General features: G+C 48.9%; 1 protein-coding gene across 3 annotated transcripts in view; it reads left to right on the forward strand.

The window, feature by feature from the left end:
• The window catches only part of COL14A1 (collagen type XIV alpha 1 chain), a 254,844-nt gene that overhangs the window by 33,107 nt on the left and 198,756 nt on the right, over positions 1-22,981 (forward strand). For 2 of the 3 annotated variants that reach the window (XM_088450204.1, XM_088450205.1), the window contains exons 4-5: positions 10,119-10,262; positions 13,522-13,596. The exons of the other annotated variant lie outside the window; for it this stretch is intronic. In XM_088450204.1, the coding sequence (XP_088306330.1) occupies positions 10,119-10,262; positions 13,522-13,596 (219 nt within the window). The remainder of the gene's footprint in view (positions 1-10,118; positions 10,263-13,521; positions 13,597-22,981) is intronic. 3 annotated transcript variants of the gene reach the window in all.

A 22,981-nucleotide genomic window follows, 5' to 3' on the forward strand; every position in this document is an offset into this window, starting at 1 on the left:
GCGCCCCCCCTCCCTGTACTCAGCTGTGCCAGTGGGGTATGGCCAGCCTGCGGTGAAATACTGAAGTGAAGGGAAAAACAGCAAACAGTGACAGTATTACGCTGGGCATTGAGGTCCCATTGGGGGAGTAGAATGCTTTGGTGATACACTATCTGACATTAAGGGGTACCTCCTTTGGCACTGCTTTATGTATAGCACCTAGGTTCTGACTTTTATTTCATTTGAATCATTGCCATCAGTCAGTAGAGCAGATTGTATTATATATTCTGAGCATTTAACTTAAAATTGACAGAATACATGTGCTAGAGTGAGATTCCACAGGGTGCACAGCTTATTACTGCCCCAAGCAGCTTTCACTGGAGTGGGGACACCTATGGGAAGCTCCTTTCTCAGCTATGCTCCTACTTCGCAAATATACATTGCACCTATATTAATGTGAGTACTACTACTCATGCAGTGTCAGTCTGGAGCATGAAGCGCCCACTGGGGTTATCCAGTGGTAGGGGCCTATGCTTTGGGGCATGGTCAGCCCCCACAGAAGCTTGGACAGACATTAGTGACCATTAACTGACCCTCTAATAGAATAACAATGTATAGTTCAAGTGCACAGTCTGAAACTGACATTAGAGCAAGTGGTAGGGCCCCCAGGAAGTGGGGCCCACCGGGGATTTCCCCTGTACCCCTGTGGGCCAGTCCAACCCTGTACATGTTCTGTCTACCACCATTTTTTCAGGTCTCCTAATACAGAAATGTTTAAAAGACCTTTCAAATAACACTTTGTGGTCATGCCTGGGAACACCTCATTACTTTATATAGCAAAGCAGTGACTTTTTTTTTAAACTCATACCTGCCAATAAGCAAAGGAGAGGAGAGGGGTGCTGATAGAAACCAATAAGAAAGGAGAGGGGAGGTGACAGAAGCCAATAAAAAAGGAGAGGGGAGGGACAAAGAGTTGATCAGAGAGGGGTGGTGACAGAGGCCAATAAGAAAGGAGAGGGGAGGGACAAAGAGTTGATCAGAGAGGGGTGGTGACAGAAGCCAATAAGAAAGGAGAGGGGAGGAGCAAAGAGTTGATCAGAGAGTGGTGGTGACAGAAGCCAATAAGAAAGGAGAGGGGAGGGACAAAGAGTTGCTCAGAGAGGGGTGGTGACAGAGGCCAATAAGAAAGGAGAGGGGAGGGACAAAGAGTTGATCAGAGAGGGGTGGTGACAGAAGCCAATAAGAAAGGAGAGGGGAGGGACAAAGAGTTGATCAGAGAGGAGTGGTGACAGAAGCCAATAAGAAAGAAGAGGGGAAAGGCAAAGAGTTGATCAGAGAGGAATGGTGACAGAAGCCAATAAGAAAGGAGAGGGGAAGGGCAAAGAGTTGATCAGAGAGGAATGGTGACAGAAGCCAATAAGAAAGGAGAGGGGAGGGGCAAAGAGTTGATCAGAGAGGGATGGTGACAGAAGCCAATAAGAAAGGAGAGGACAGGGGCAAAGAGCCAATCCCATGGTAGAGAGGGGAGGGAATTAAAGAGGTGAGAAGTGATTTGTAATCAATCTGACAGGAAAGGGGAAGTGACAGAAGATGATCACAGATTAATAATCATCATCCAGAACTTCTCAGAGTGCATCAATTTGGAGCAGAACACAGGCCGGAGCGAGAGAGTAAAATTCTACATTGCGGCAATCAGATGGGAATTATTTGTACTCAGCCGATGCCGCTGAGCCGGGAAACTACTAAGACGTCTACTGCTGCTCTCCGGAGATCACAAAAGGTCCACAATAACCAGAGAAATGTATTGTCTGTATAGCACATTATACACGGTCCTTATTATCTGATATTCTGCGCTTTAATAAAGAGGTGATGTAATTAAGCAACACAGAAATGGAAGCAACAGTGCTAATGTGTTTTAACAAACGTTTGCTGTGTACTTATCCCCTATATTAGGTAGGCTGCACCATAACCTTTAATGGCCATCTATAAAGTGATTACCAGTCACTAGACATCTCCGAAAACACAACTAATCTAGTGCAAAGACACTTAGGGGCCTATTCATGATGTTAATTATCGATGTGATGTGAAATCAGCTGCCCCGCGAAAGGCTTCACTGCTCCTTTTCGGAACAGTGAATCTTTTCACTGCTCCTGTCGGAGCAGTGACGGCGGTACGCATGTGCGACCTACAGGTCACGCATGCGCACACAAGCCCCGACGTCCGGCAGAAGGAGATGGACAGGGAAGGAGGAATCCAAAAGGATCCCTTCTCGCATCCCGGACCTACTTCCCATAGGGAAGAGCGGGTTACGAACCCCAAGTGGGGCTATTCGCCATCTGAAGATGGCAAAAGCCCCCCGCAGTCAAGCTCCGAAAATATAATATTTTCAGAGCTTGATGAATTCTGTCCCCATACTAGTGGATGGGGCCATTCCGCAAACAGAAGGTAAGTATGAGATATCTGTGATACTAGTGTATGGGGACAGCGGGCCATTCTGCAAACAGAAGGTAAGTAGGAGATATCTATGATACTAGTGTATGGGGACAGCGGGCCATTCTGCAAACAGAAGGTAAGTAGGAGATATCTATGATACTAGTGTATGGGGACAGTGGGCCATTCTGCAAACAGAAGGTAAGTAGGAGATATCTATGATACTAGTGTATGGGGACAGCGGGCCATTCCGCAAACAGAAGGTAAGCAGGAAATATCTGTGATAGTAGTGTATGGGGACAGCGAGCCATTCCGCAAATAGAAGGTGAGTAGGAGATATCTGTGATACTAGTGTATGGGGACAGCGGGCCATTCTGCAAACAGAAGATAAGTAGGAGATATCTGTGATACTAGTGTATGGGGACAGCGGGCCGTTCCGCAAATAGAAGGTAAGCAGGAGATATCTGTGATACTAGTGTATGGGGACAGCGGGCCATTCCGCAAACAGAAGGTAAGTAGGAGATATCTGTGATACTAGTGTATGGGGACAGCGGACCATTCTGCAAACAGAAGGTAAGTAGGAGATATCTGTGATACTAGTGTATGGGGACAGCGGGCCATTCTGCAAACAGAAGGTAAGTAGGAGATATCTATGATACTAGTGTATGGGGACAGCGGGCCATTCCGCAAACAGAAGGTAAGCAGGAGATATCTGTGATACTAGTGTATGGGGACAGCGAGCCATTCCGCAAATAGAAGGTGAGTAGGAGATATCTGTGATACTAGTGTATGGGGACAGCGGGCCATTCAGCAAACAGAAGGTAAGTAGGAGATATCTGTGATACTAGTGTATGGGGACAGCGGGCCGTTCCGCAAACAGAAGGTAAGTAGGAGATATCTGTGATACTAGTGTATGGGGACAGCGGGCCGTTCCGCAAACAGAAGGTAAGTAGGAGATATCTGTGATACTAGTGTATGGGGACAGCGGGCCATTCCGCAAACAGAAGGTAAGCAGGAGATATCTGTGATACTAGTGTATGGGGACAGCGGGCCATTCCGCAAACAGAAGGTAAGCAGGAGATATCTGTGATACTAGTGTATGGGGACAGCGGGCCATTCCGCAAACAGAAGGTAAGTAGGAGATATCTGTGATACTAGTGTATGGGGACAGCGGGCCATTCTGCAAACAGAAGGTAAGTAGGAGATATCTATGATACTAGTGTATGGGGACAGTGGGCCATTCTGCAAACAGAAGGTAAGTAGGAGATATCTATGATACTAGTGTATGGGGACAGCGGGCCATTCCGCAAACAGAAGGTAAGCAGGAAATATCTGTGATAGTAGTGTATGGGGACAGCGAGCCATTCCGCAAATAGAAGGTGAGTAGGAGATATCTGTGATACTAGTGTATGGGGACAGCGGGCCATTCTGCAAACAGAAGATAAGTAGGAGATATCTGTGATACTAGTGTATGGGGACAGCGGGCCATTCCGCAAATAGAAGGTAAGCAGGAGATATCTGTGATACTAGTGTATGGGGACAGCGGGCCATTCCGCAAACAGAAGGTAAGTAGGAGATATCTGTGATACTAGTGTATGGGGACAGTGGGCCATTCCGCAAACAGAAGGTAAGTAGGAGATATCTGTGATACTAGTGTATGTGGACAACAGGCCATTCCGCAAACAGAAGGTAAGTAGGAGATATCTGTGATACTAGTGTATGGGGACAGCGGGCCGTTCCACAAACAGAAGGTAAGTAGGAGATATCTGTGATACTAGTGTATGGGGACAGCGGGCCATTCCGCAAACAGAAGGTAAGCAGGAGATATCTGTGATACTAGTGTATGGGGACAGCGGGCCATTCCGCAAATAGAAGGTAAGCAGGAGATATCTGTGATACTAGTGTATGGGGACAGCGGGCCATTCCGCAAACAGAAGGTAAGTAGGAGATATCTGTGATAGTAGTGTATGTGGACAACGGGCCATTCCGCAAACAGAAGGTAAGTAGGAGATATCTGTGATATCTCCTGCTTCACCTTCTTAATGAATGGCCCGAATACTTAATTGTTACAATTGCAGGTGAAAATGTGCTTTTTTACCTGCTTTTGTGACAATTAAGTGATGATGAATAGGCCCCCTTTTGACACATTTTGTTAATACTGAATTAATTGATACTGTCCTTTTAAAAGGGCTCTTGGATTCCAGCTTGATCTCGAGTCAACAACAGACCTATTTGATGTATTTTATGGTGGCCTAGATGTGCGTTTAGTCAGGACCTAAAATAAGGTCAGGGACTTGGAGCTGGGGCCCTGTGACTGTCAGAAATGCCATAGGTTCTCTAAGCCACCTTCCTCGTAGCCCCAGAATAATGGCCCCTGGACTTATGTTCCGAGGTGAACAGTCTGAGCAAGTTGATATTAGAGAGCTATTAATAACACTGACTATTAATTATTTTCTGTCTACTAAAGACAATGCAGATTGTTTGTTTTTTCTTACATTATTCCTGGTAGTTTGCTATACAAAGTCCATCCAAAAGGTACAAAAGGCAGTAACCGGTCAGAATGCCGACATTCAGAATGTCGACAGTTAGAATGTCAACATGTTCTGAATGTTAAAAATCAGAATGACGAGATAGACATTATGTTAACATGCAACAAGCCTACATACAGGAAAATGTTGATGTGTTCACTATGTCGACTTTGCACATGTCAACAGTCAAAAACTGTCGATATAGTATTTTAATGCTACATTTAGATTTAGGCTAAAACAGTCAAAAATGCTATGTCGACATTTTCATTACCGACTTGATGAACATGTCGAGATAACATCCATGTCGACATTCTGACTGTTGCCATTCAGAACATGTTGACATTCTGGTGATATTCTCAATGTCAACATACCATACCACTATCTTCTCCCCTCGCTGGCACTAATCGCAGCTTTTTCTCCAGGCATAAAAGCTTGGATTCATTTGTGATCACTTGAGAAATGTATTTATCGTTTAATTCTCATCTCTGTAAGTCAGGGCAGCGCTACCATCAGGTCAGCGGTGGTTGATGCCTAGGGCGCCAATCAGGGGTTGATTTATAGGAGGGGATGGATCCATGTGCCAGCTTCGTGTGCTCTCCCCTCATGCTGGAGCTCGTTCATGCGCATATTTCTAGGAGAATGACGCCGGTGTCATTTTCCTGGAGAGGCGATCGTGAGGTGACTATATTAAATCATACTTGCCTACCCTCCTGGAATGGCAGGGAGGCTCCCAAAAATCGGATGGCGTTCCCAGCCACCCGGAAAGGTGGAAAAGTCGGGAGCTGGGGCCATACGTCACCAGCGAGGTGGGCGGCACAGGCGGCTGATGATGCAATTTGCATTGAATTGCATCATCGTGGCTGCGGCCCCCGTTAGTCTCAGCATTGCATAGCGGGGGGCGGGGATAACGATGACACATTCGCTCCGCCACGCACCCCAAACAACCACCTCTGCCCAGACCCGCCCTTCTCCAACAAGCCCCACCCCCCGCAGACTCAAAAGGTTGGCAAGTATGTATTGAATGGGTGCAGGGTGAGTAGTGTGGGCACACCTTGACTCAGGGACCTGTGTGCACCGCAGGTCCTGTGCCCCTGATAGATACCCCAGTGGCATCAATGATTAGTGGGCAGCAAAAATACTAGGGGGGAGATTTATCAAAGCTTCAAGAAAGATAAAGTGGAGAGAGATAAAGTACCTACCAATCAGCTTCTGTCATTTTACAGGTTGCGTTTGAAAAGTGACAGTTAGGAGCTGATTGGTTGGTACTTTATCTATCTCCACTTTATCTCTCTTCAATCTTTGATAAGTCTCCCCCTTAATATGTGACTCAGAGAGTGTTTTTATGTCCTCATGGAGCCCCTAAGCTACAAGACTAAAGGGAGCAGTAGATGTCACCACCCTCTCCTTCCGGCAAAAACCCGCAGGGGGCGCTGTCTCCAGAATGGAGGAGGCCGCAGTACCTCCGCCAGCCCTGCTGACAGTACATATAACTGATAAGATTCGCGTTTGCACACTAACCTCCTACCTCAACACTGAAATTTTTCTGGTCTTTGGGACACAATTGTACATTGTTCCCAAAGTGCCTTGTCTAACATCACAGGCAGCTGACATATGATTCAGCAAACAAATATTATGGAAGGTTATTAGGGTCCCGGCCTGACACTGTTTGCTTCATCAAACATCGTTGTTACAGAGTGAATGAGATACAAAGCGTCACAAGACAACAGGATTGTTTGAATTCCATGACAAAGCAGCACAGAATGCGATTGCTCATTGTAATATCCCACATCAGCGCTGGTCGCCTGCATTTCTGATATACAGCTATCAGGGCAATAATTACCAGACACATAGGGAGGGGGGATTCAGAGGTGGACGCAGGGAAGCCATCGGGCGCAAGTGTCAGTTGGGTTAATTCTGTGCAAGCGTTCCGAGGCCTGATGGTTGCCGCACATGGACACAGATTGAAATTGGAGATCCATGCAATTTTGATGGGTGCTGCTGGGTGATAACTGAGGATGGGGGTGTCTACCAGTCACGGGCGTGTAGCGGGTGTGTTGGTTTCATCCATAGTCAGACTGGGTAATGAAGGGCCCACCAGGAAATATACTGGTAGGGGCCCAAGCTTAAGAGGGTGTGGCCAGCCACCTAATGGGGTGTGGCCAGCCATCACAGAGGGACTTGACCAACCATTAGAGAGGACATGTGATTAACAGGGCCCCTTTATAAAGGAGTGGACAGCGGTGTGTCAGGGCCATCCACTTTGATTGGCAGGAGGGCTAATCTTGGTAGAGTTTCCATAGAAACAAATCAAGCACCCAAGTTCAGGGCCGTAACTAGGGTAGTGCAGGGCAGGGGACGCTGTCAGACCTGTCAATTTTCCTGTTTATTATCATTCTCACTTGTAGCTTCCTCTTCTTTTATCCCCAGCATCTCCTGGCCTCCCCTATCTCTTCCCTGGCCCTTCCCCATGAGGTGGACTATCTTATGTCCCTAATTAAAAAATGAGGGGAGGGCGCCAATGCTCTTTCTGGCACAAGGCACCAAAAAAGTTTAGTTACAGCTCTGCCCAAGATGATCCTGCTGCATCAAGTTTCTGGCCCTTAGGGGTACATTCAATTGGGCGCTAGGTTTAGTGAGGCTAAAACCTTGCGCCCCTTGCAGCCAATTTTGGAATCCCGCAGGTATGCGCGCTCCCGATACCCGCGGGATCCAATTTAAAAAACAGTGGACGCGGGGTTTTCATCAATGAAAACCCTGTGCCGCATAAATAAAAAAAAAAAAAAGTAACTTACCTGCCCGGGTCTCCGTAGCTCCCAGTGGCTTCCCCTCTCTCTTCTTACTGGAGAGGGGGCTGCTGGGAGTCCCAGGGGCTGATGGGAGGAGCAAGGGCTGCTGGGAGATGTAGTTCTCCCAGCGCCCATTCCGGTGGGCCCACACACACTGCACCGGGTATCACACACACACACACACACTCATACACACTTACATACAACACACACACTGACATACTCACCCTGCTGCAGAAGAGCCGGCTCCCGACGCTGGATGCAGAAGAAGATGCAGAAGACAGCGCTGAGGAAGGTGAGTAATTAAGGACTAATTAAGCTAATTGGATACTTCCAATTGCTTAATTAGTCCTCGGGGGGGGTGGGGGGTGGTGTCACAGGGGTGTCAGAGCAAGTCCCGGTGATTTATCCTTAAATCATACTTGCTCAGGAGGTGTGTGATAAAAAAAAAAACCCGTGTTTTTTAAAAAACCGTGCACCTAATAGAATAGCAAAAAACCCGCACATGCAGGAAAAACCTTGCAGGTGCAGGTTTTTTGATATTTTCGCACACAATTGAATATGCCCCTTAGAGTAGGGTTTGGGGTCCTCAGTTTCCCTGCACCCCTGTGGGCCCGTCCAACTCTGACTGCGTCTATAGATGCAGTTGCACTTACCCTGGCAGTCATGGTATAGAGTCGCAGGCATCTAAGCTCAGGGGCACCGAGAGGGGGGGGAGCGGGTACTATTTACCCGACGCCGGGCTTGCTAGAGGGGCAGGCATCTAAGCTCAGGGGCACTGAGAGGGGGGGGAGCGGGTACTATTTACCCGACGCCGGGCTTGCTAGAGGGGCAGGCATCTAAGCTCAGGGGCACCGAGAGGGGGGGAGCGGGTACTATTTACCCGACGCCGGGCTTGCTAGAGGGGCCCGGCGCCGCTCTCCCCCTCCCTCCCTCACTCCTCCTACCCACACAGCAGCCCGCTGCAGTGGGAGACTGGGAGCTGCAGCAGTCTCCTATGCCTGTGGGGGGGAGTGATCAAACTGATCGCACCCCCCTCTGGCTTTGCGCCGGGCTGAGGGGCTCACAGTGGCCCTCTCCCCAGCACACAGTGCCGCTACGGGGCACTGCAAAACAGTTTTTTCTTTAGCTCAAGGAGGCGTGACCACACCTCCCACTATTAGGACACGCCCCCTTCACCTGGGCCCGGCCAGGCTCTCTACGCTCCTGTCTATGCTGCATCTCCACTTGGGTGTTACTGGGCTTTCAAACGTAAGGGGAAATGTATCAAAGCCTCTAAAGAGTGGAGAAGTGGAGAAGTTGCTCATATCAACCAATCAGCTTCTAGCTATCATTTTATAGAATGTAGTTGATAAATACCAACAAGAAGCTGGTCGGTTGCTAATGTCAACTTGTCCACTTTTCCTCACTTTAGAAGCTTTGAAACATCTCCCCCATAGGCTAGGCGTTCTGAGGGCATGTTGTAGGCATGTAGACAGAATGCAGGCTATTCAGACAGGAGTGGGCGCAGATATCAATCTGATTTCAAATGGATCACAGCGCCCAGGGACAGGGCTGTGGGAAATGCTTGCAAATAATGAAAATATCTACTTTCACAAGCAGATAAACAGGGGCAGTGAGGCCGCATAGACGCGGCCAACTATTCATAGAGACGTAGATCATATATTTACACGCACGCAATGCAGCCTGAAATGACCTCCTGAACTCAGAAGTTACTATAATGTTTTAAAAATGCTGTCTCATCAGTGTTCAATGCAAATCAGCTGCCAGTGGGTACCCATTTATAAGGCAGTTAGTTCCTTAAATATTGTGCTGACAGTTTTGGGGAGATGAAATATCATTACGTGCATAATATAGCCGCAAGTCCGTATTTGGACTCCTAGGCACTGTGTGTGACTGTTCCATAAATTAATAAGTATGTATCCCAAATGCTTGTGTTACTTTGTATCCAATGCCCACTGTACCATTGCCTTTACTGGGAAAATACAAGTGCAAGCAGGAAAAGAATAATATTCTGGGGAAACAGTGAAACATGCAAAGAGTATATTGTTACAGCCCCCTGAGTTGTGCACCCCTAGACAGGCACCTAGTTTTTCTACATGGTAAATTTGCGGCTATGTTGCTGGGAGAGATAATTCAGGACATTTTGTATGTATGCTGTACTTCATCACATATTAATTATGCAGAATAATTTTTGGAATAAAAGTTAATGAAGCATGCCAAATGGTCAGTATTGCAGATTAATCTAATCTCGGATGTCATTCTCGGTTTTGTGCCATAACTCTACTTATGACCAAATTATGAAACGTACCAGCCTTACCGGTATTACATTTATATCCCTTAGTTATTCCGCGATGATGACAGATATATGAGCTAATGTTCTTCTCATGTTCAGGTGGGAAAACCAACCAACTAAATCTTCAAAACACTGCGAGCAGAGCAGTCATTCAGAGGCTTGATCCTGACCGCAGTTACGCCGTACAGGTCATCGCATTTAATGAAGACGATGAAAGCAAGCCGGTTCGGGGAGAGTTTAAAAGTACGTAACCATGACCAACGTTGGCAGCTGATACACAGTCACATCAGTATAGAGAGAAGGGATTTATCATGGAAGCAATAAAGCTTGAGTCTAATATTAGATTTATTAATATGAAACACATATTATGTAACTATACCTAACTATGTATTTAATGTACGTGACTTTTTGGTTTCATTTTCTATTTTATTTTTCACACCTATGCTGTGTAATTAATGACGTCAAAGATGCATCATTCTATTTAAATATTGTACATGTGATACAGCAGATGTCAATGCATAGTGCCATAAATCCTGTACAGATATTAACATGTATATTCAGTGTTGCAAGCAGGGCCGAAACTAGAATTTTTGTCAGCTGGGGCAAGGCGGTAATTTGGTACTCCCCCTCCACCTCCAAACAACAACAAAAAAACATCAACAAAGAGGATGAAAAGGGTGTGTGGCACAGTAATGCCAATTATGACACATTATGCCATACAGTAATGACCCTTACAGTGCATTATGTCATACAGTAATGCCCCTTACAGCACATTATGCCACACAGTGATGCCCCTTACAACACATTATGCCACACAGTAATGACCCTTACAATGCATTATGCCACACAGTAATGCCCCTTACAACACATTATGCCATACAGTAATGACCCTTACAATGCATTATGTCATACAGTAATGCCCCTTACAACACATTATGCCACACAGTAATGACCCTTACAATGCATTATGCCACACAGTAATGCCCCTTACAACACATTATACCATACAGTAATGACCCTTACAATGCATTATGTCATACAGTAATACCCCTTACAGCACATTATTCCACACAGAAATGCCCCTTACAACACATTATGCCACATAGTAATGCCCCTTAAAACACATTATGCCACGCAGTAATGCCCCTTAAAACACAATTATGCCACACAGTAATGCCCCTTAAAACACATCATGCCACACAGTAAAGCCCCTTAAAACACATTATACCATACAGTAATGACCCTTACAATGCATTATGCCACACAGTAATGACCCTTACAACACATTATGCCATACAGTAATGACCCTTACAATGCATTATGTCATACAGTAATGCCCCTTACAACACATTATGCCACACAGTAATGACCCTTACAATGCATTATGCCACACAGTAATGCCCCTTACAACACATTATACCATACAGTAATGACCCTTACAATGCATTATGTCATACAGTAATACCCCTTACAGCACATTATTCCACACAGAAATGCCCCTTACAACACATTATGCCACATAGTAATGCCCCTTAAAACACATTATGCCACGCAGTAATGCCCCTTAAAACACAATTATGCCACACAGTAAAGCCCCTTAAAACACATTATGCCGCACAGTAATGCCCCTTATGACACATTATGCCACACAGTAATGCCCCTTACAATGCATTATGCCATACAGTAATACCTCTTACAGCACATTATGCCACACAGTAATGCCCCTTACAGTACATTATGCCACACAGTAATGCCCCTTAAAACACATTATGCCACACAGTAATGCCCTTTATAACACATTATGCCACACAGTCTTGCCCTTTACAACACATTATGCCATAGTAATGCCCCTTACAGCACATTATGCCACAGTCGGTCAGCGTCGCTGTCATCCTAATGTGGCACCGGTTGCGAACCAATCAAGCTCTGTTTGGCTTGCGACCGTCACATGATTAGAATGATGGTGGCACAGTGTGTCTGAAGGGTTGCTGCCTGCTGATCCTGGTGCATGGCTCCAAGAACCCCCTTGCAGCTACCTGGGGGCCCCCTCCTTGGCAGCCGGTGCCCAGGGCACATGCCCATCCCCTAGTTGCAGCCCTGGTGCAAGTAGCCGGAAGAAATAGGAACAGAGGGCTTGATACAGACTTGTACGCAAACCCAATGGTTTACGTACATCTACAGTGGTTGAAGATTAGCGTATGAGCAGGTCTCTTTCTGCGACTATGGTCGCAGTGCCCCTAAACTGAACACTGGGGCGCCGGCTCCATTTGTTTGGAGTGATGAGGACAGTGTCAAGATTTACTGGCCTCAGTTACAGAGCTGAGACTGACATTCTGAGTAGCCTCAGGCTCAGATTGGCGATGGTGATCGGATGGGCGATGGTGATCGGATGGGCGATGGGGATCAGATGGGCGATGGCGATCAGATGACGTATGTTCATTATCACCTGCTTTTGTAGAAATTAAGTGATAATGAACAGAGGGGGTCATTCAGACCCGCTCGCGAGTGCAGGACGCTCGCAAGCGGGTCGATGTTGCCCCACTGCGTATGTGCACAATGGAGGGAGCTCCGACGTGCGCATGCGCGAGACCCGGATAGCGACGGGCTCTCTGTCGCTCCGGGTTTCGCACCAAAGGGGGCGTGCTGTCGATGTTGATTGACAGCATGCCCCCTTTGGTGGGCGTGGCGGGGGCGTGGCTGCCAGACGGAGGCGTTCCCATGGGAACGCCTACCGTCTGAAGCCGGCCCCACTGACATCACTAGTGATGTCAGTGGGAGTGATTTTGGCTCTGATAGAGCCAAAATCACTCCAGGGCTTGCGGCAGTGAGACCCTACCGCAGGGTCTCCGTCGCAAGCCCGATGGTCGCGATGGTCTTGACCATCGCGACCATCATCATGGATGCTCGCATAAGCTGTGGGTGGTAACCCACAGCTATGCGAGCGTCCATAAGGCCGCTCCATTTTCATGTAGGAGGGCCCTGATTCAGAGCGAGCACTCTGGTCAGAGCGTCCGGCTCTGAATCAGGCCCTGAGTTTTCAGATCCACACAATCTCCTGGGTGTGTAGATTCCGTCTGTGGAATGCAGCTTTGCTGAGAGTGGGGTGTGATAAAGAGATGATTATTTGGTACATGAGGGAACTTATTCTAGAACCGATCTTGCCTCGTTGAAGAGATAGTGATGTCTTTCGTATTAAATCAAGCGTTGTTAAGAGTGTAGACGACCTGTGGAGAAGTTGCCCATAGCAACCAATCTGCTTCTACCTGTCATTTTATAGAATGCACTCAATACAAAGCTGATTGGTTGCTACAGACAACTTCTCCACTCTGTTGACTGATGGATACGCAATTGATTCGCTTCCAGAGCCTGTACTTTCGGTGGCTTTATTTCCCTTTTATTCGTGTTGAGCCAGAGATGCTCTTGTCCCACTTACATTCCGCTAATAGTAATGTAGATGTTCCCTGGTTCAGTCCAGCTCATTGTGTGTTTGTTTTGTCTTTAGTTAAGAATTTGGAGAAGAAGAAAAAATCCAGCGCAAACCGTAAGGTTGAGAGCGAGAACATAGTGCTGGCGGAAGGTATGAACCCACTGAGTACATCATTAATCCTCTGACGATGCAGCTGCCAGATTCTGCTATTGAAGTGTCAGTGTAATACAAGGAGAATTATTACAGGCAGGCTTCTAAAAAGTGAAATGACTTAATTAATGTTGGCACTGGGGTAAGAGCTGGCATCGCTTCAGGTGGCGACTATTGTTCCTTAGTTTAAAATTTGTTACAGTTTGTTTTCACAAGTTTGACTATTAACCTATAAACCATTATTTTCTATCGTTAGCTCTATATAATAATAGCCATTGTACCTGGCGCAATGAAGCCCTCGCTCTGAATCAGGGCGGGACGTTTTTTTTTGTTTTTACCGGCCTCCAGGCCTCTCGCTAAGCTGTGGGTGACCACCCACAACTTTAGCGGGCGGCCTGGCGATGGTCGCGACCATCACGACCATCGGGCTTGCGACGAGACCCTTGTGGTAGGGTCTCATCCACCGCAAGCCCCAGTGAACAAATAGAGCAGGAAGCTCACTACCGACATCACGGGAACGCCTCAGTTTGTCCAGCCACCCCCCCCTCCCCACCTACCAAACGGGGCAGGCTGTCGATCAACATCGACAGCCGCCCCCCGTTTGTAGCGAGCCCCAGAGCGAGTGAATTTCTCACTTGCTACGGGGCTTGTGCAGTGGCCCACCATCGACCCGCTTGTGACCGCATATCGCTCGCAAGCGAGTCTGAATCAGGCCCTGAGTACCTGCATGGATTATGCTCTTTTGCTGAAAGTGCTTCATACACAAGCATGTTGCGGATTTCTCCATTGTCTCTGCCTAAGCGCTTCCTACCGCGTCACGTACATGCAAAATCTTTTCCATATCTGCCGTGGTCCCTGCCAAGCTGCCAGATTTACCAAACTCCGGAATGCAATCCGTAGCTTAGCCCCGGCAGCTAACACCATTTTTATATGGCGTCTGCCTAAGATCACCGCTGCTGCTTGCTCGCACATGCGCCGTCCGACGTTGGCACTTGCTCAGCTGGCCATAATAGAAAGTCATGTACAACGCATGTACAGAAGGACGCGCTGATTGGATCCCTCCCGTTGGGGGACGTTGTGACTAGAAGCCCGTAGACTTTTATTGGGCAACGCCATTATTAGATGGCGTTGCCCACCGCATCAAAGCACCAAAGTACATATTGCATTCCGGGGCTTGATACTATGAGAAATGCAGTCAGACCCCCAAAAACGGCATTTTCAGGGGTTTGACCGCATGTCTTGCTTTGCTGCATCCGACCCCAGAACAGTATTTATGTTGTTTTTACAGTTATTGCTGGAATTTTGGGCCTGATTCAGACCCACTCGCAAGCGGCTGTCCGCTCGCAAGTGGGTCGATGGTGTGCACTGCGCATGCGCACGACGGCGGGAGCTCCGTCGTGCGCATGCGCCAGACGCGACGAGCGAAGGACTTTCCTTCGCTCGTTGTGTCTTATCAAAGGGGGCGTGCTGTCGATGTTGATTGACAGCACGCCCCCTTTGGTGGGCGTGCCGGGGGCGTGCCTCTCAGACGGGGGCGTTCCCAAGGGAACGCCTCCCGTCAGAAGCCGGCCCACTGACATCACTAGTGATGTCAGTGGGAGTGATTTTGGCTCTGATAGAGCCAAAATCACTCCGGGCCTTGCGGTTGAGAAACTCAAGACCATCGCGGCCATCAACCTGCACGCTCGTATAGGCTGTGGGTGGTGACCCACAGCTATACGAGCGTCCAGGAGGACGCTCCATAATTATGGAGGACGGCCCTCATTCAGAGCGTGTGCTCTGCTCAGAGCGTCCGGCTCTGAATGAGGGCCTTTGTGTTTACTATAAAACCTACTTTGCTTTAATGACCATTAAACTGAAAAATGCATATAAATGCAGAGAATGCTGGAAAAATAGACGGAGCATTCTCACCCCTCTATAAGCTCCTACAGCAAGTATCGGCATGTTAGCTATTTCCCCTCAGATTTGCAGTGACACTCCGGCCATGTGCAGCCACAAATCTGTTCATTAGCAGCACTAGAAGCCTGTCACTCCTATTCTTACTACTCAGGCGCCTCAGAGTGATGCCTGAAAGAGAAGCCCCCGACTTACAAACTGCTCCTTGAGGTGTCCCTGGATTAGTAATTGTCACTCTAAAAAGAACTTAAGGTGCCCACACACATACCGATATACTTACGATCCGATGATGTGTCCGATTTCCCTTGAAATCCTCCCCCGGCAGCTCAGCACACGATCAGCACACGATCAGCACACGGTATGTTGTCCAATCTTCATACGATCTCCTGCTGCCAGACTTTTTTATAATGCATTGTGTCCTAGATTGTCAGATCTGCCGTACTGCACGGCAGATCTGAAGATGCGATGTGCAACCTGCGGGGGCGCACATCCAGTGGCGTACCTATACTGGGGGCAGTGTGTGAGGGGCACACGGGCCCCTGGGTCCAGGGGGGACTCGCACCACCCACACTGCACCCATATTAGTTTAAACCTACCTGTCCGTGGTCCCGCGTCGGGTGTCAGCGCTGCTCAGAACATCAGCAAATGGCCGCTGCGGCCATATTTTCAGTGTTCTGGGCATGCGCAGTATACTCCGGGCACACTCTAGTGCCCAGAGTCTACTAATGCTCCGGTGGCTGGCCAGTCACATCAATCGGCTGCCAGCCACCAGGGAGAGAGGAGGGGGCCCAGCACAGGGAGTGCACACGGGCCCCCTCCTCTTTTAAGATGCCCCTGCGCGCATCGTATCGTGATCGTGAGTGGGGACTCACGATTTGGGCATTTTTTACCCGATCTGTCGTTCCAATGTGTTGGAATCGGCCAGATCAGGAAAAAAATCGCTATGTGTGTGGGCACCTTAAATTGCGTGTTATCAGGGTCAGGGATCACTAGTGAAGGGACAGAAATGAAGTAGAGGGCCAAGGCCAGGAACCTGGGAGGTCTATAAACACAAGGGTTACAGTGGCAAGACAAGGTACCGGAGGAGCTGGAACGCCAGACTACAGTGAATACAAGTGCACGCCCTTTTTCTCTCTACCTCTACCATGTGTAGAGACGGAGTGCTAAATATTCGCAGGGGGCTTGAGCCCAGCAACAGTAGGCTAGCCACAGCCGTTCCAGGGGGTGGTGATGTATGATGGCTTTGTCTGCTCTGAATAGGTGATATATTATATAAATGTTCAACACTCAACAGCCATATGTTGGCCGCCCTGGTGCTCTAGAACAGAAACAGACAAAGGCAAACATAGAGCAAGTTCATGTTGTTTGGCTCAGGGCCGGCTCCAGGGGTTGGAGCACCCTGTGCCCGCCCCCTCCAGAGCGCCCTATCTTCGCGTTCAACAGAAAATGGGGGCATGGCCTAATTTCCATAGGCCATGCCCCCTGCATGATGTTATTAGGAGGCGTGTCCGCCTCCAAATAACGTCAGGCTGGGGGGAGCCTCACTAGCTGGGCTTCCCCCAGCCCTCTCCTGTCACTGAATGGATGCCACGCGCATGCGCGCAGCATCCATTCAGAGTCTCCGGGGTCCAGCACAGCTACGGCGGTGGGGGTCCCCAACCTCCCGATTTAACCACCCGCGGGCCACCTCGGCCCACGGGTGGAACAGCGGGATAGTAATGTCCCGCTGAAATCGGGATGATGGGGAGGGGTGCGCCCTCTATGGGTGGCGCCCCTGTACGACCGCTCAGGTCGAACACCCCTAGAGCCGTCCCTGGTTTGGCGATTAGGTGGATGATGTTGTATTTAAACTCTATATATACACACCATACTTGCCTATTCTATTGGAGCTTCTGGGAGACTCATCTTTCTCTCCCAGACCCTCATAAATCACCCGGAGCCCCCTTACAGCTGCCCAGTGCCGCTCACTGAAGTGGGTGGCACCTGGCAGCTTGATGATGTGATTCACGCTGAATGGCGTCATCATGGCTCTGCCCCCGCTTTACAATGCAACCAATCATGACATAATATATAGCAGTGGGCGGGTCCATGCACAGTCACACCCCACCCTGCCCATATGGCTGTAACATGCCCTGAGGGGGCAGCTAGAAAGTAGGTAAGTATGCCATATATGGTGGAAATATGCACAGGGGTGTTGATTTAGAGTTAGGAACAAAACAATAAGAAACAAGTAACTTTGCACCCTGGTATAACCATGTTGCACTGCAGGGGCGGGGTGGGGGTGGGGTTAAATGGGGGGGGGGGGGCAGATGTAAAATGTGCAGAGAGATTTGGATTTGGGAGGATCGCGTCCAAACTGAAATCTAAATTGCTTTGTAAAAATTGAAATCATCCAGTGTATTACAGTATTTCAACACTATAGGACCCAGAGCATCCTTTCAGGCCGAGATAATACTTAATCCTGTCACTATATGTTTGTTGCATTTCATGTGAGTATCTTTTCTCAATATTTTTATAGGTTTTAGTTATGCTATATTACTTATGATTTATTATAATTTATGATGGATTAGTGCCCCACCAAGGAGAGTACTGTGTTTCTTTCCTTCTACTTACATATATATACTCCACCTGCTCTCATGGGAGCACCTCTGTGAACTCATTGGGCGGAATTCAATTCTCTCAAGCTCCTATCGCGCCCGACGGAGCTATTCTATTCTTGCTCCTGTCGGGCGCGATCAGCTGCCAAGCGCTACATTTCAGCTCGCAGCCCTACATTTCAGCCCACAGTGACATGTTTGGGCGTCCAAACATCACTTTTCGCGATCGCGCCCAGCACTTTGGTCGGGTTTAGCTGCTTTACGCGGGTAAACCCGACCACTATGGGCGCGATCAGCGTGAAATTCTGGCACAATTGAATAGCAGCCTGCGATCTCCTGTCACTTTAGACGGGAGATGCGGGCCGCGAAATCAATTGAATTCCGCCCATTATATCTATTATCTCATACTCATTACTCGTCACAGCAGTATAACCATCATTTATTATTTTTCTGTATCTCCTTTTATGAGTTCATGTGCCAGTGCTCTAGTCGCGTCCCATCCCCCCCCCCCCCACACATCTAAATATAAATCAACCAAGTATTTACCCTGCATACAAAAATAATACATGCATTTGCACCCCCTGCATTGCAACCTGGTGTGCTCCAGATACCAAGTTATTTGCTTTTTCTACTTCAGGGTCCATAGGGGGTCCACAGGGTTGACCTTGGGGTATAGGTTGGGAACCAAATCCGGGCACCACGCAGTTAAAGCTTTTAGCTCCCAGGATGCACTTGGGTCCACTCTCCCTATAACCCCGCCCCCCAGCCAGAGGCACCTCAGTTTAAGTTGGTGCCCGGCCGGAGTCGGGTCACCGTTACTGCAGGGGGGCTGCTTAGCAGCCTCTAAGCTTAAAAGAGTTTTGTTTTATTATTTTTTTACTACTCTTCAGAGCGGCAGCATCAGACTGTCCAATGGACGTCTGAGCTGCCGCTCCTACACCCCGCCGGCGCTGCGACGCCAGTACAGATCTGGGGATCGCAGCGGGACCCCAGAGTCTGTACTAGCCGGGCTCTGGAGGAATCCCTGGGCTGCTGCCGGATCGACGGGGACAGGTAAGTCGCGTGGTCACCGCTTGCGGTGACCCGCGTGTACATGCAGCCTTATGCCTCCGGTCTCTGGGGACAGACCGGAGGCGCTAGCGGTGGCGGCGGGCTCCCCCTCCATGGAGGCATACCCCGTGTGTCCACAGCCCACCAGGGATTATAGCGGCAGCGGGAGCCGGCATCCCGGGGGGTTAATTGCTAGCCAGGGGAGGAAGCCTTCCCTGTCTAGCGGCTCCTCCCCTCAGCTCAGCGCGCCTTTCAATACTACAGTCTGGCGTCGCTGAGCTGCTTCCTCCGCGGGCCACGCTTCTTCTGAGGTCTCCAGCGGCCATTTTCTCTCTGTGGTGCTGCAGAACTCTTAGGATGTCAGTGAGCCCAGTCCCCCTGCGTACCTGGCCATTTTGGGTGAGTGTACACAGCGCTATAGCCTTCCCAGACACTGAATCTGGGCAGTTGAATGTAGCGACATTGTGCAGTATATTATATGTCATGCTTATGTATGTATATATATTTTTCTGCATTGTATGTGACTTATGCTAGTGCTGACTGTCTGCTTTTTCTCTCACCTGTCAGTGTATATCTATCCCTTTTCTTTATCTGCCCTAATACAGGTGTACCTGGGGTGGTTCTGAGACCTCACATATATATATTTGTTAATATCTGTGAGGTTTGTCACAAACTGTTGCGTGCTGCACGTTGCCATATTTTAGATGGAACTGTGAGTTGCGTACGCTGATAATGGGTTCCTGCAGCTAATCTTAGCGTCAGTCAGGACCGGTATGGCGCTGCTTAATATTTCCGTCAAGATAGTCAGATATATCTGACCAGGAGATTGCACACGATACTGCACCCATTATTGCTATCCTGCAAGTCATAGCCTGCAGGAATTAGTGCGGAGGATTTTAACTCAGAAAGGTTTACGTATGCGGCACCATCTGGTGCCGGGCCCCTTGCACGACCCCCTTAAAGGGCGTTGTTTCTCAGGATCCTCTCCTTTGAGGATCGCCGGGCGGGCCCCATTGTCGTCACTCGCTTGGAGTTACTTCACCATACTGCCCTTTTGAACTCGGGGTATCTCGCAATTTCTTGCAATTTACCCCTGTGTCACAGACTATCGCTCCCTGCCGGGGTTTTTCACAGTACATGAATTACCTCCGATACCACATCGGTCTGTCATTCCCCTTGCAGGGATTACCACAACGGCCACCCTGGTGGATGTCGTTTTATACGAAATACTAATTGGCGTGATATACGCCCTGTGGTTACTGACCAGTGGCTCTGCCGTGAACTGGATGGTATATTCGGCTCTTTCCCTCTCACATGGGGGGGAGCCGATCTCAAGTATTATTATCCCTGCTTTGGGGCTGGTAGCCAGGCTCATTCTGGATATAGAGAATGTCGATCCTGCACCTGTATCATACATCTCCCGTTTTCTGCCCAGCGGGTGGATCTCATAGCGGGAGTCTGGCTGTCCCCAGATACGAGGAGTCACAAAGGCCTCCTGTTTCCCATTCCCTGAGGGTCCTCACAAGTAATGGAAATCCCCTTCTGGGATGGATTTGTATGTTAATCATCGGGTTACAGGCATTAATACGCCTCCCATCCCGGCCTGGACGGATTTTACGGATCCGTAGGTGGTAACTTTGCCTGAAATCAATGTACTCGTTTTCAGGGCCTGTTGCCCGTCCTACCATGGCCATCGCATGGTGATGCTTTTGTGACGTTTTTCCCCTCCAACACGTCTGAGGTTCAAATATCTTTTTGCCGCTCACAAAATATGCAGTGGTCATATGTGGGATTACCTCATGGGATGCCGGTCTTCTAACTTTCAGACCTTGACAAGATCGTTGCATCATTGGCAGTATCACTAATGGGGAGATACCGTCTTTAGCTACTCCCACTACATTCGGACTAACTCTGTTAAGTCTTTTTGTCCTCAGGGTCAGCCTAAAGGCCTGTTTTTTCCTAGGCTGTCGGCCTCCACGGGGGCCACCATATCCAGTACCGAGCAGTCCTGGACTTCCGGACGACCCTGTTTCTACACCTGAGGATATACCCTCAGCCTGACGGGACAGGTCTACATCTGGGGAATTTCCAGAGTGAGGTACTGATTCTCAACGGCCTCTCATTGCTCATGCAGCCTCCTCACAGGCATTGGTACACGGGCCCTTCTTCAGAACTGATCAGGGCCTTACAATCCCAGAAAGCTATACAGTCTTTGTGGTAAGCAGAGCTATTTCGGCCAACCTCACTATCTCAGTGAGGGACTGGTTGTTCTACTTTCTTTTTGGGGCGGTGACCGACTGGTCCTCCTTTGCCTATACTCTGTCTCAAATCCCTGAATCAGATTCCAACGGTGCCTTGACTCAGGTGGAATCGTCCATGCTCCATCATCCGATGTTTGGAACCTGGGGATTTTATGGTATATCCGAGTATTCAGGATACGTACCTACGGGTACATACAGAGCCCTCTCATCAGCATGGGTTCAGGTTTGCTGTGCCACAGCAACACTTGTAAGTTTCGGGCTCTGCCTTTTGGGGCTGTCCTCAACTCCACCGGGGTTTACCAGCTTTATGGATTTTCTGACAGTTCACCTGTTCAGTGTATCCGAATGCTCCTTTCTCTGGACGGTCTCCTACTTTTAGCAGGATCACCAAGGTACTTTACCGCCAGGTCAGGATAACCGGGGCTTCTTCTCGTCACAGAAAAGTCCTCCCTGCATCCCTCACAGGGTTTTCTTCATCTGGGAGCACTGCTGGATTCTCAGAATCTGAGAATTTTTCTGGCGTAAGACAAGATCTCCACTCTTCAACTTCGAGGGTGCGGATATCTACGCAGTCGACATATGTCATTACTCTTTGTGATGCGCGGTCTACCAGAGTGTCTACCTTTTGGTAGGGTGGAATGTGCTCAGTTCCATTCCAGGCCTTGCCATAATTGACTCCCCTCCAGATGGATCGAGTTTTTTCCATCGGATCACTGTTCGAACGATGATACTTTCTACGGAGGCGAGTTGGTCTCTGTCCGGGTGGCTATGGCCATCTCGTCCAGGGTGTTCTTTGCTAAAGACAGTGTCTGGTCCGCATTCATTTCGGGGCAGTTGGACGTCTGTCGCTTCTGCCCTGCCACTTACCTTGTTGATACTTTAAGCTGTCTTGGACTTTCACTCTGGCCTAACCCATTTGTCACGGTTAACCTGAATAGGTTCAGTCCGACAGTGTCACAACAGTGGCTTCCATCTAGGCAACACTGGTAGTTGGGTGGCAATGTTAGGAATGTCACCCATTCTGACATAGTCCAAGGGTCTTCTCCTGGCCAACTCTGCGGTGTTTATTCCCGGAGCTCTCCATTGGGAAGCGGGCTTCCTCAGCCGTCACGGCGTGCATCCCGGGGACTAGTCTCTTCTCCAAGAGAGGTTTCAACTCCTGGTGAGCAGAGGGGGCCTCCCTGAGGGGATTGATCCCCATGGCCTTCTGACTCGATCACACATTACCGGTGTTACAGTCCAGCTCTAGGAGTACTGAAGCTACCTTCAGTGACTCTTTGTCAGTGAAGTGGTCCTTCCACTTTGTGTACCTGTGTCCTCCGGTCTCCCTTCTTCCTCGAGGTCTTCGGAAGTTTAATTCGAGACGGAGGGGCTTTCCTTCTGGGGGCTCCAGGTCGTCCCAGACATCACTGGTACTAAGATTTTCGGAGTCTCCTCCTCGATGCTCCGTTCCTACTGCTTCACTATCTGGACCTGTTGTCTCAGGGTCCTTGTTTTTCCCTGGATCTGGATCGCTTGTCTTTAACTGCGCCCCTACTGTGGTCCTCGGGCTTCCCTGGCTCTGTCTTCATTGAGATGTTT

Source organism: Taudactylus pleione, unplaced genomic scaffold, assembly GCF_031769625.1.
Source record: "Taudactylus pleione unplaced genomic scaffold, aTauple2 ptg000510l, whole genome shotgun sequence".
Classification (NCBI taxonomy): domain Eukaryota; kingdom Metazoa; phylum Chordata; class Amphibia; order Anura; family Myobatrachidae; genus Taudactylus; species Taudactylus pleione.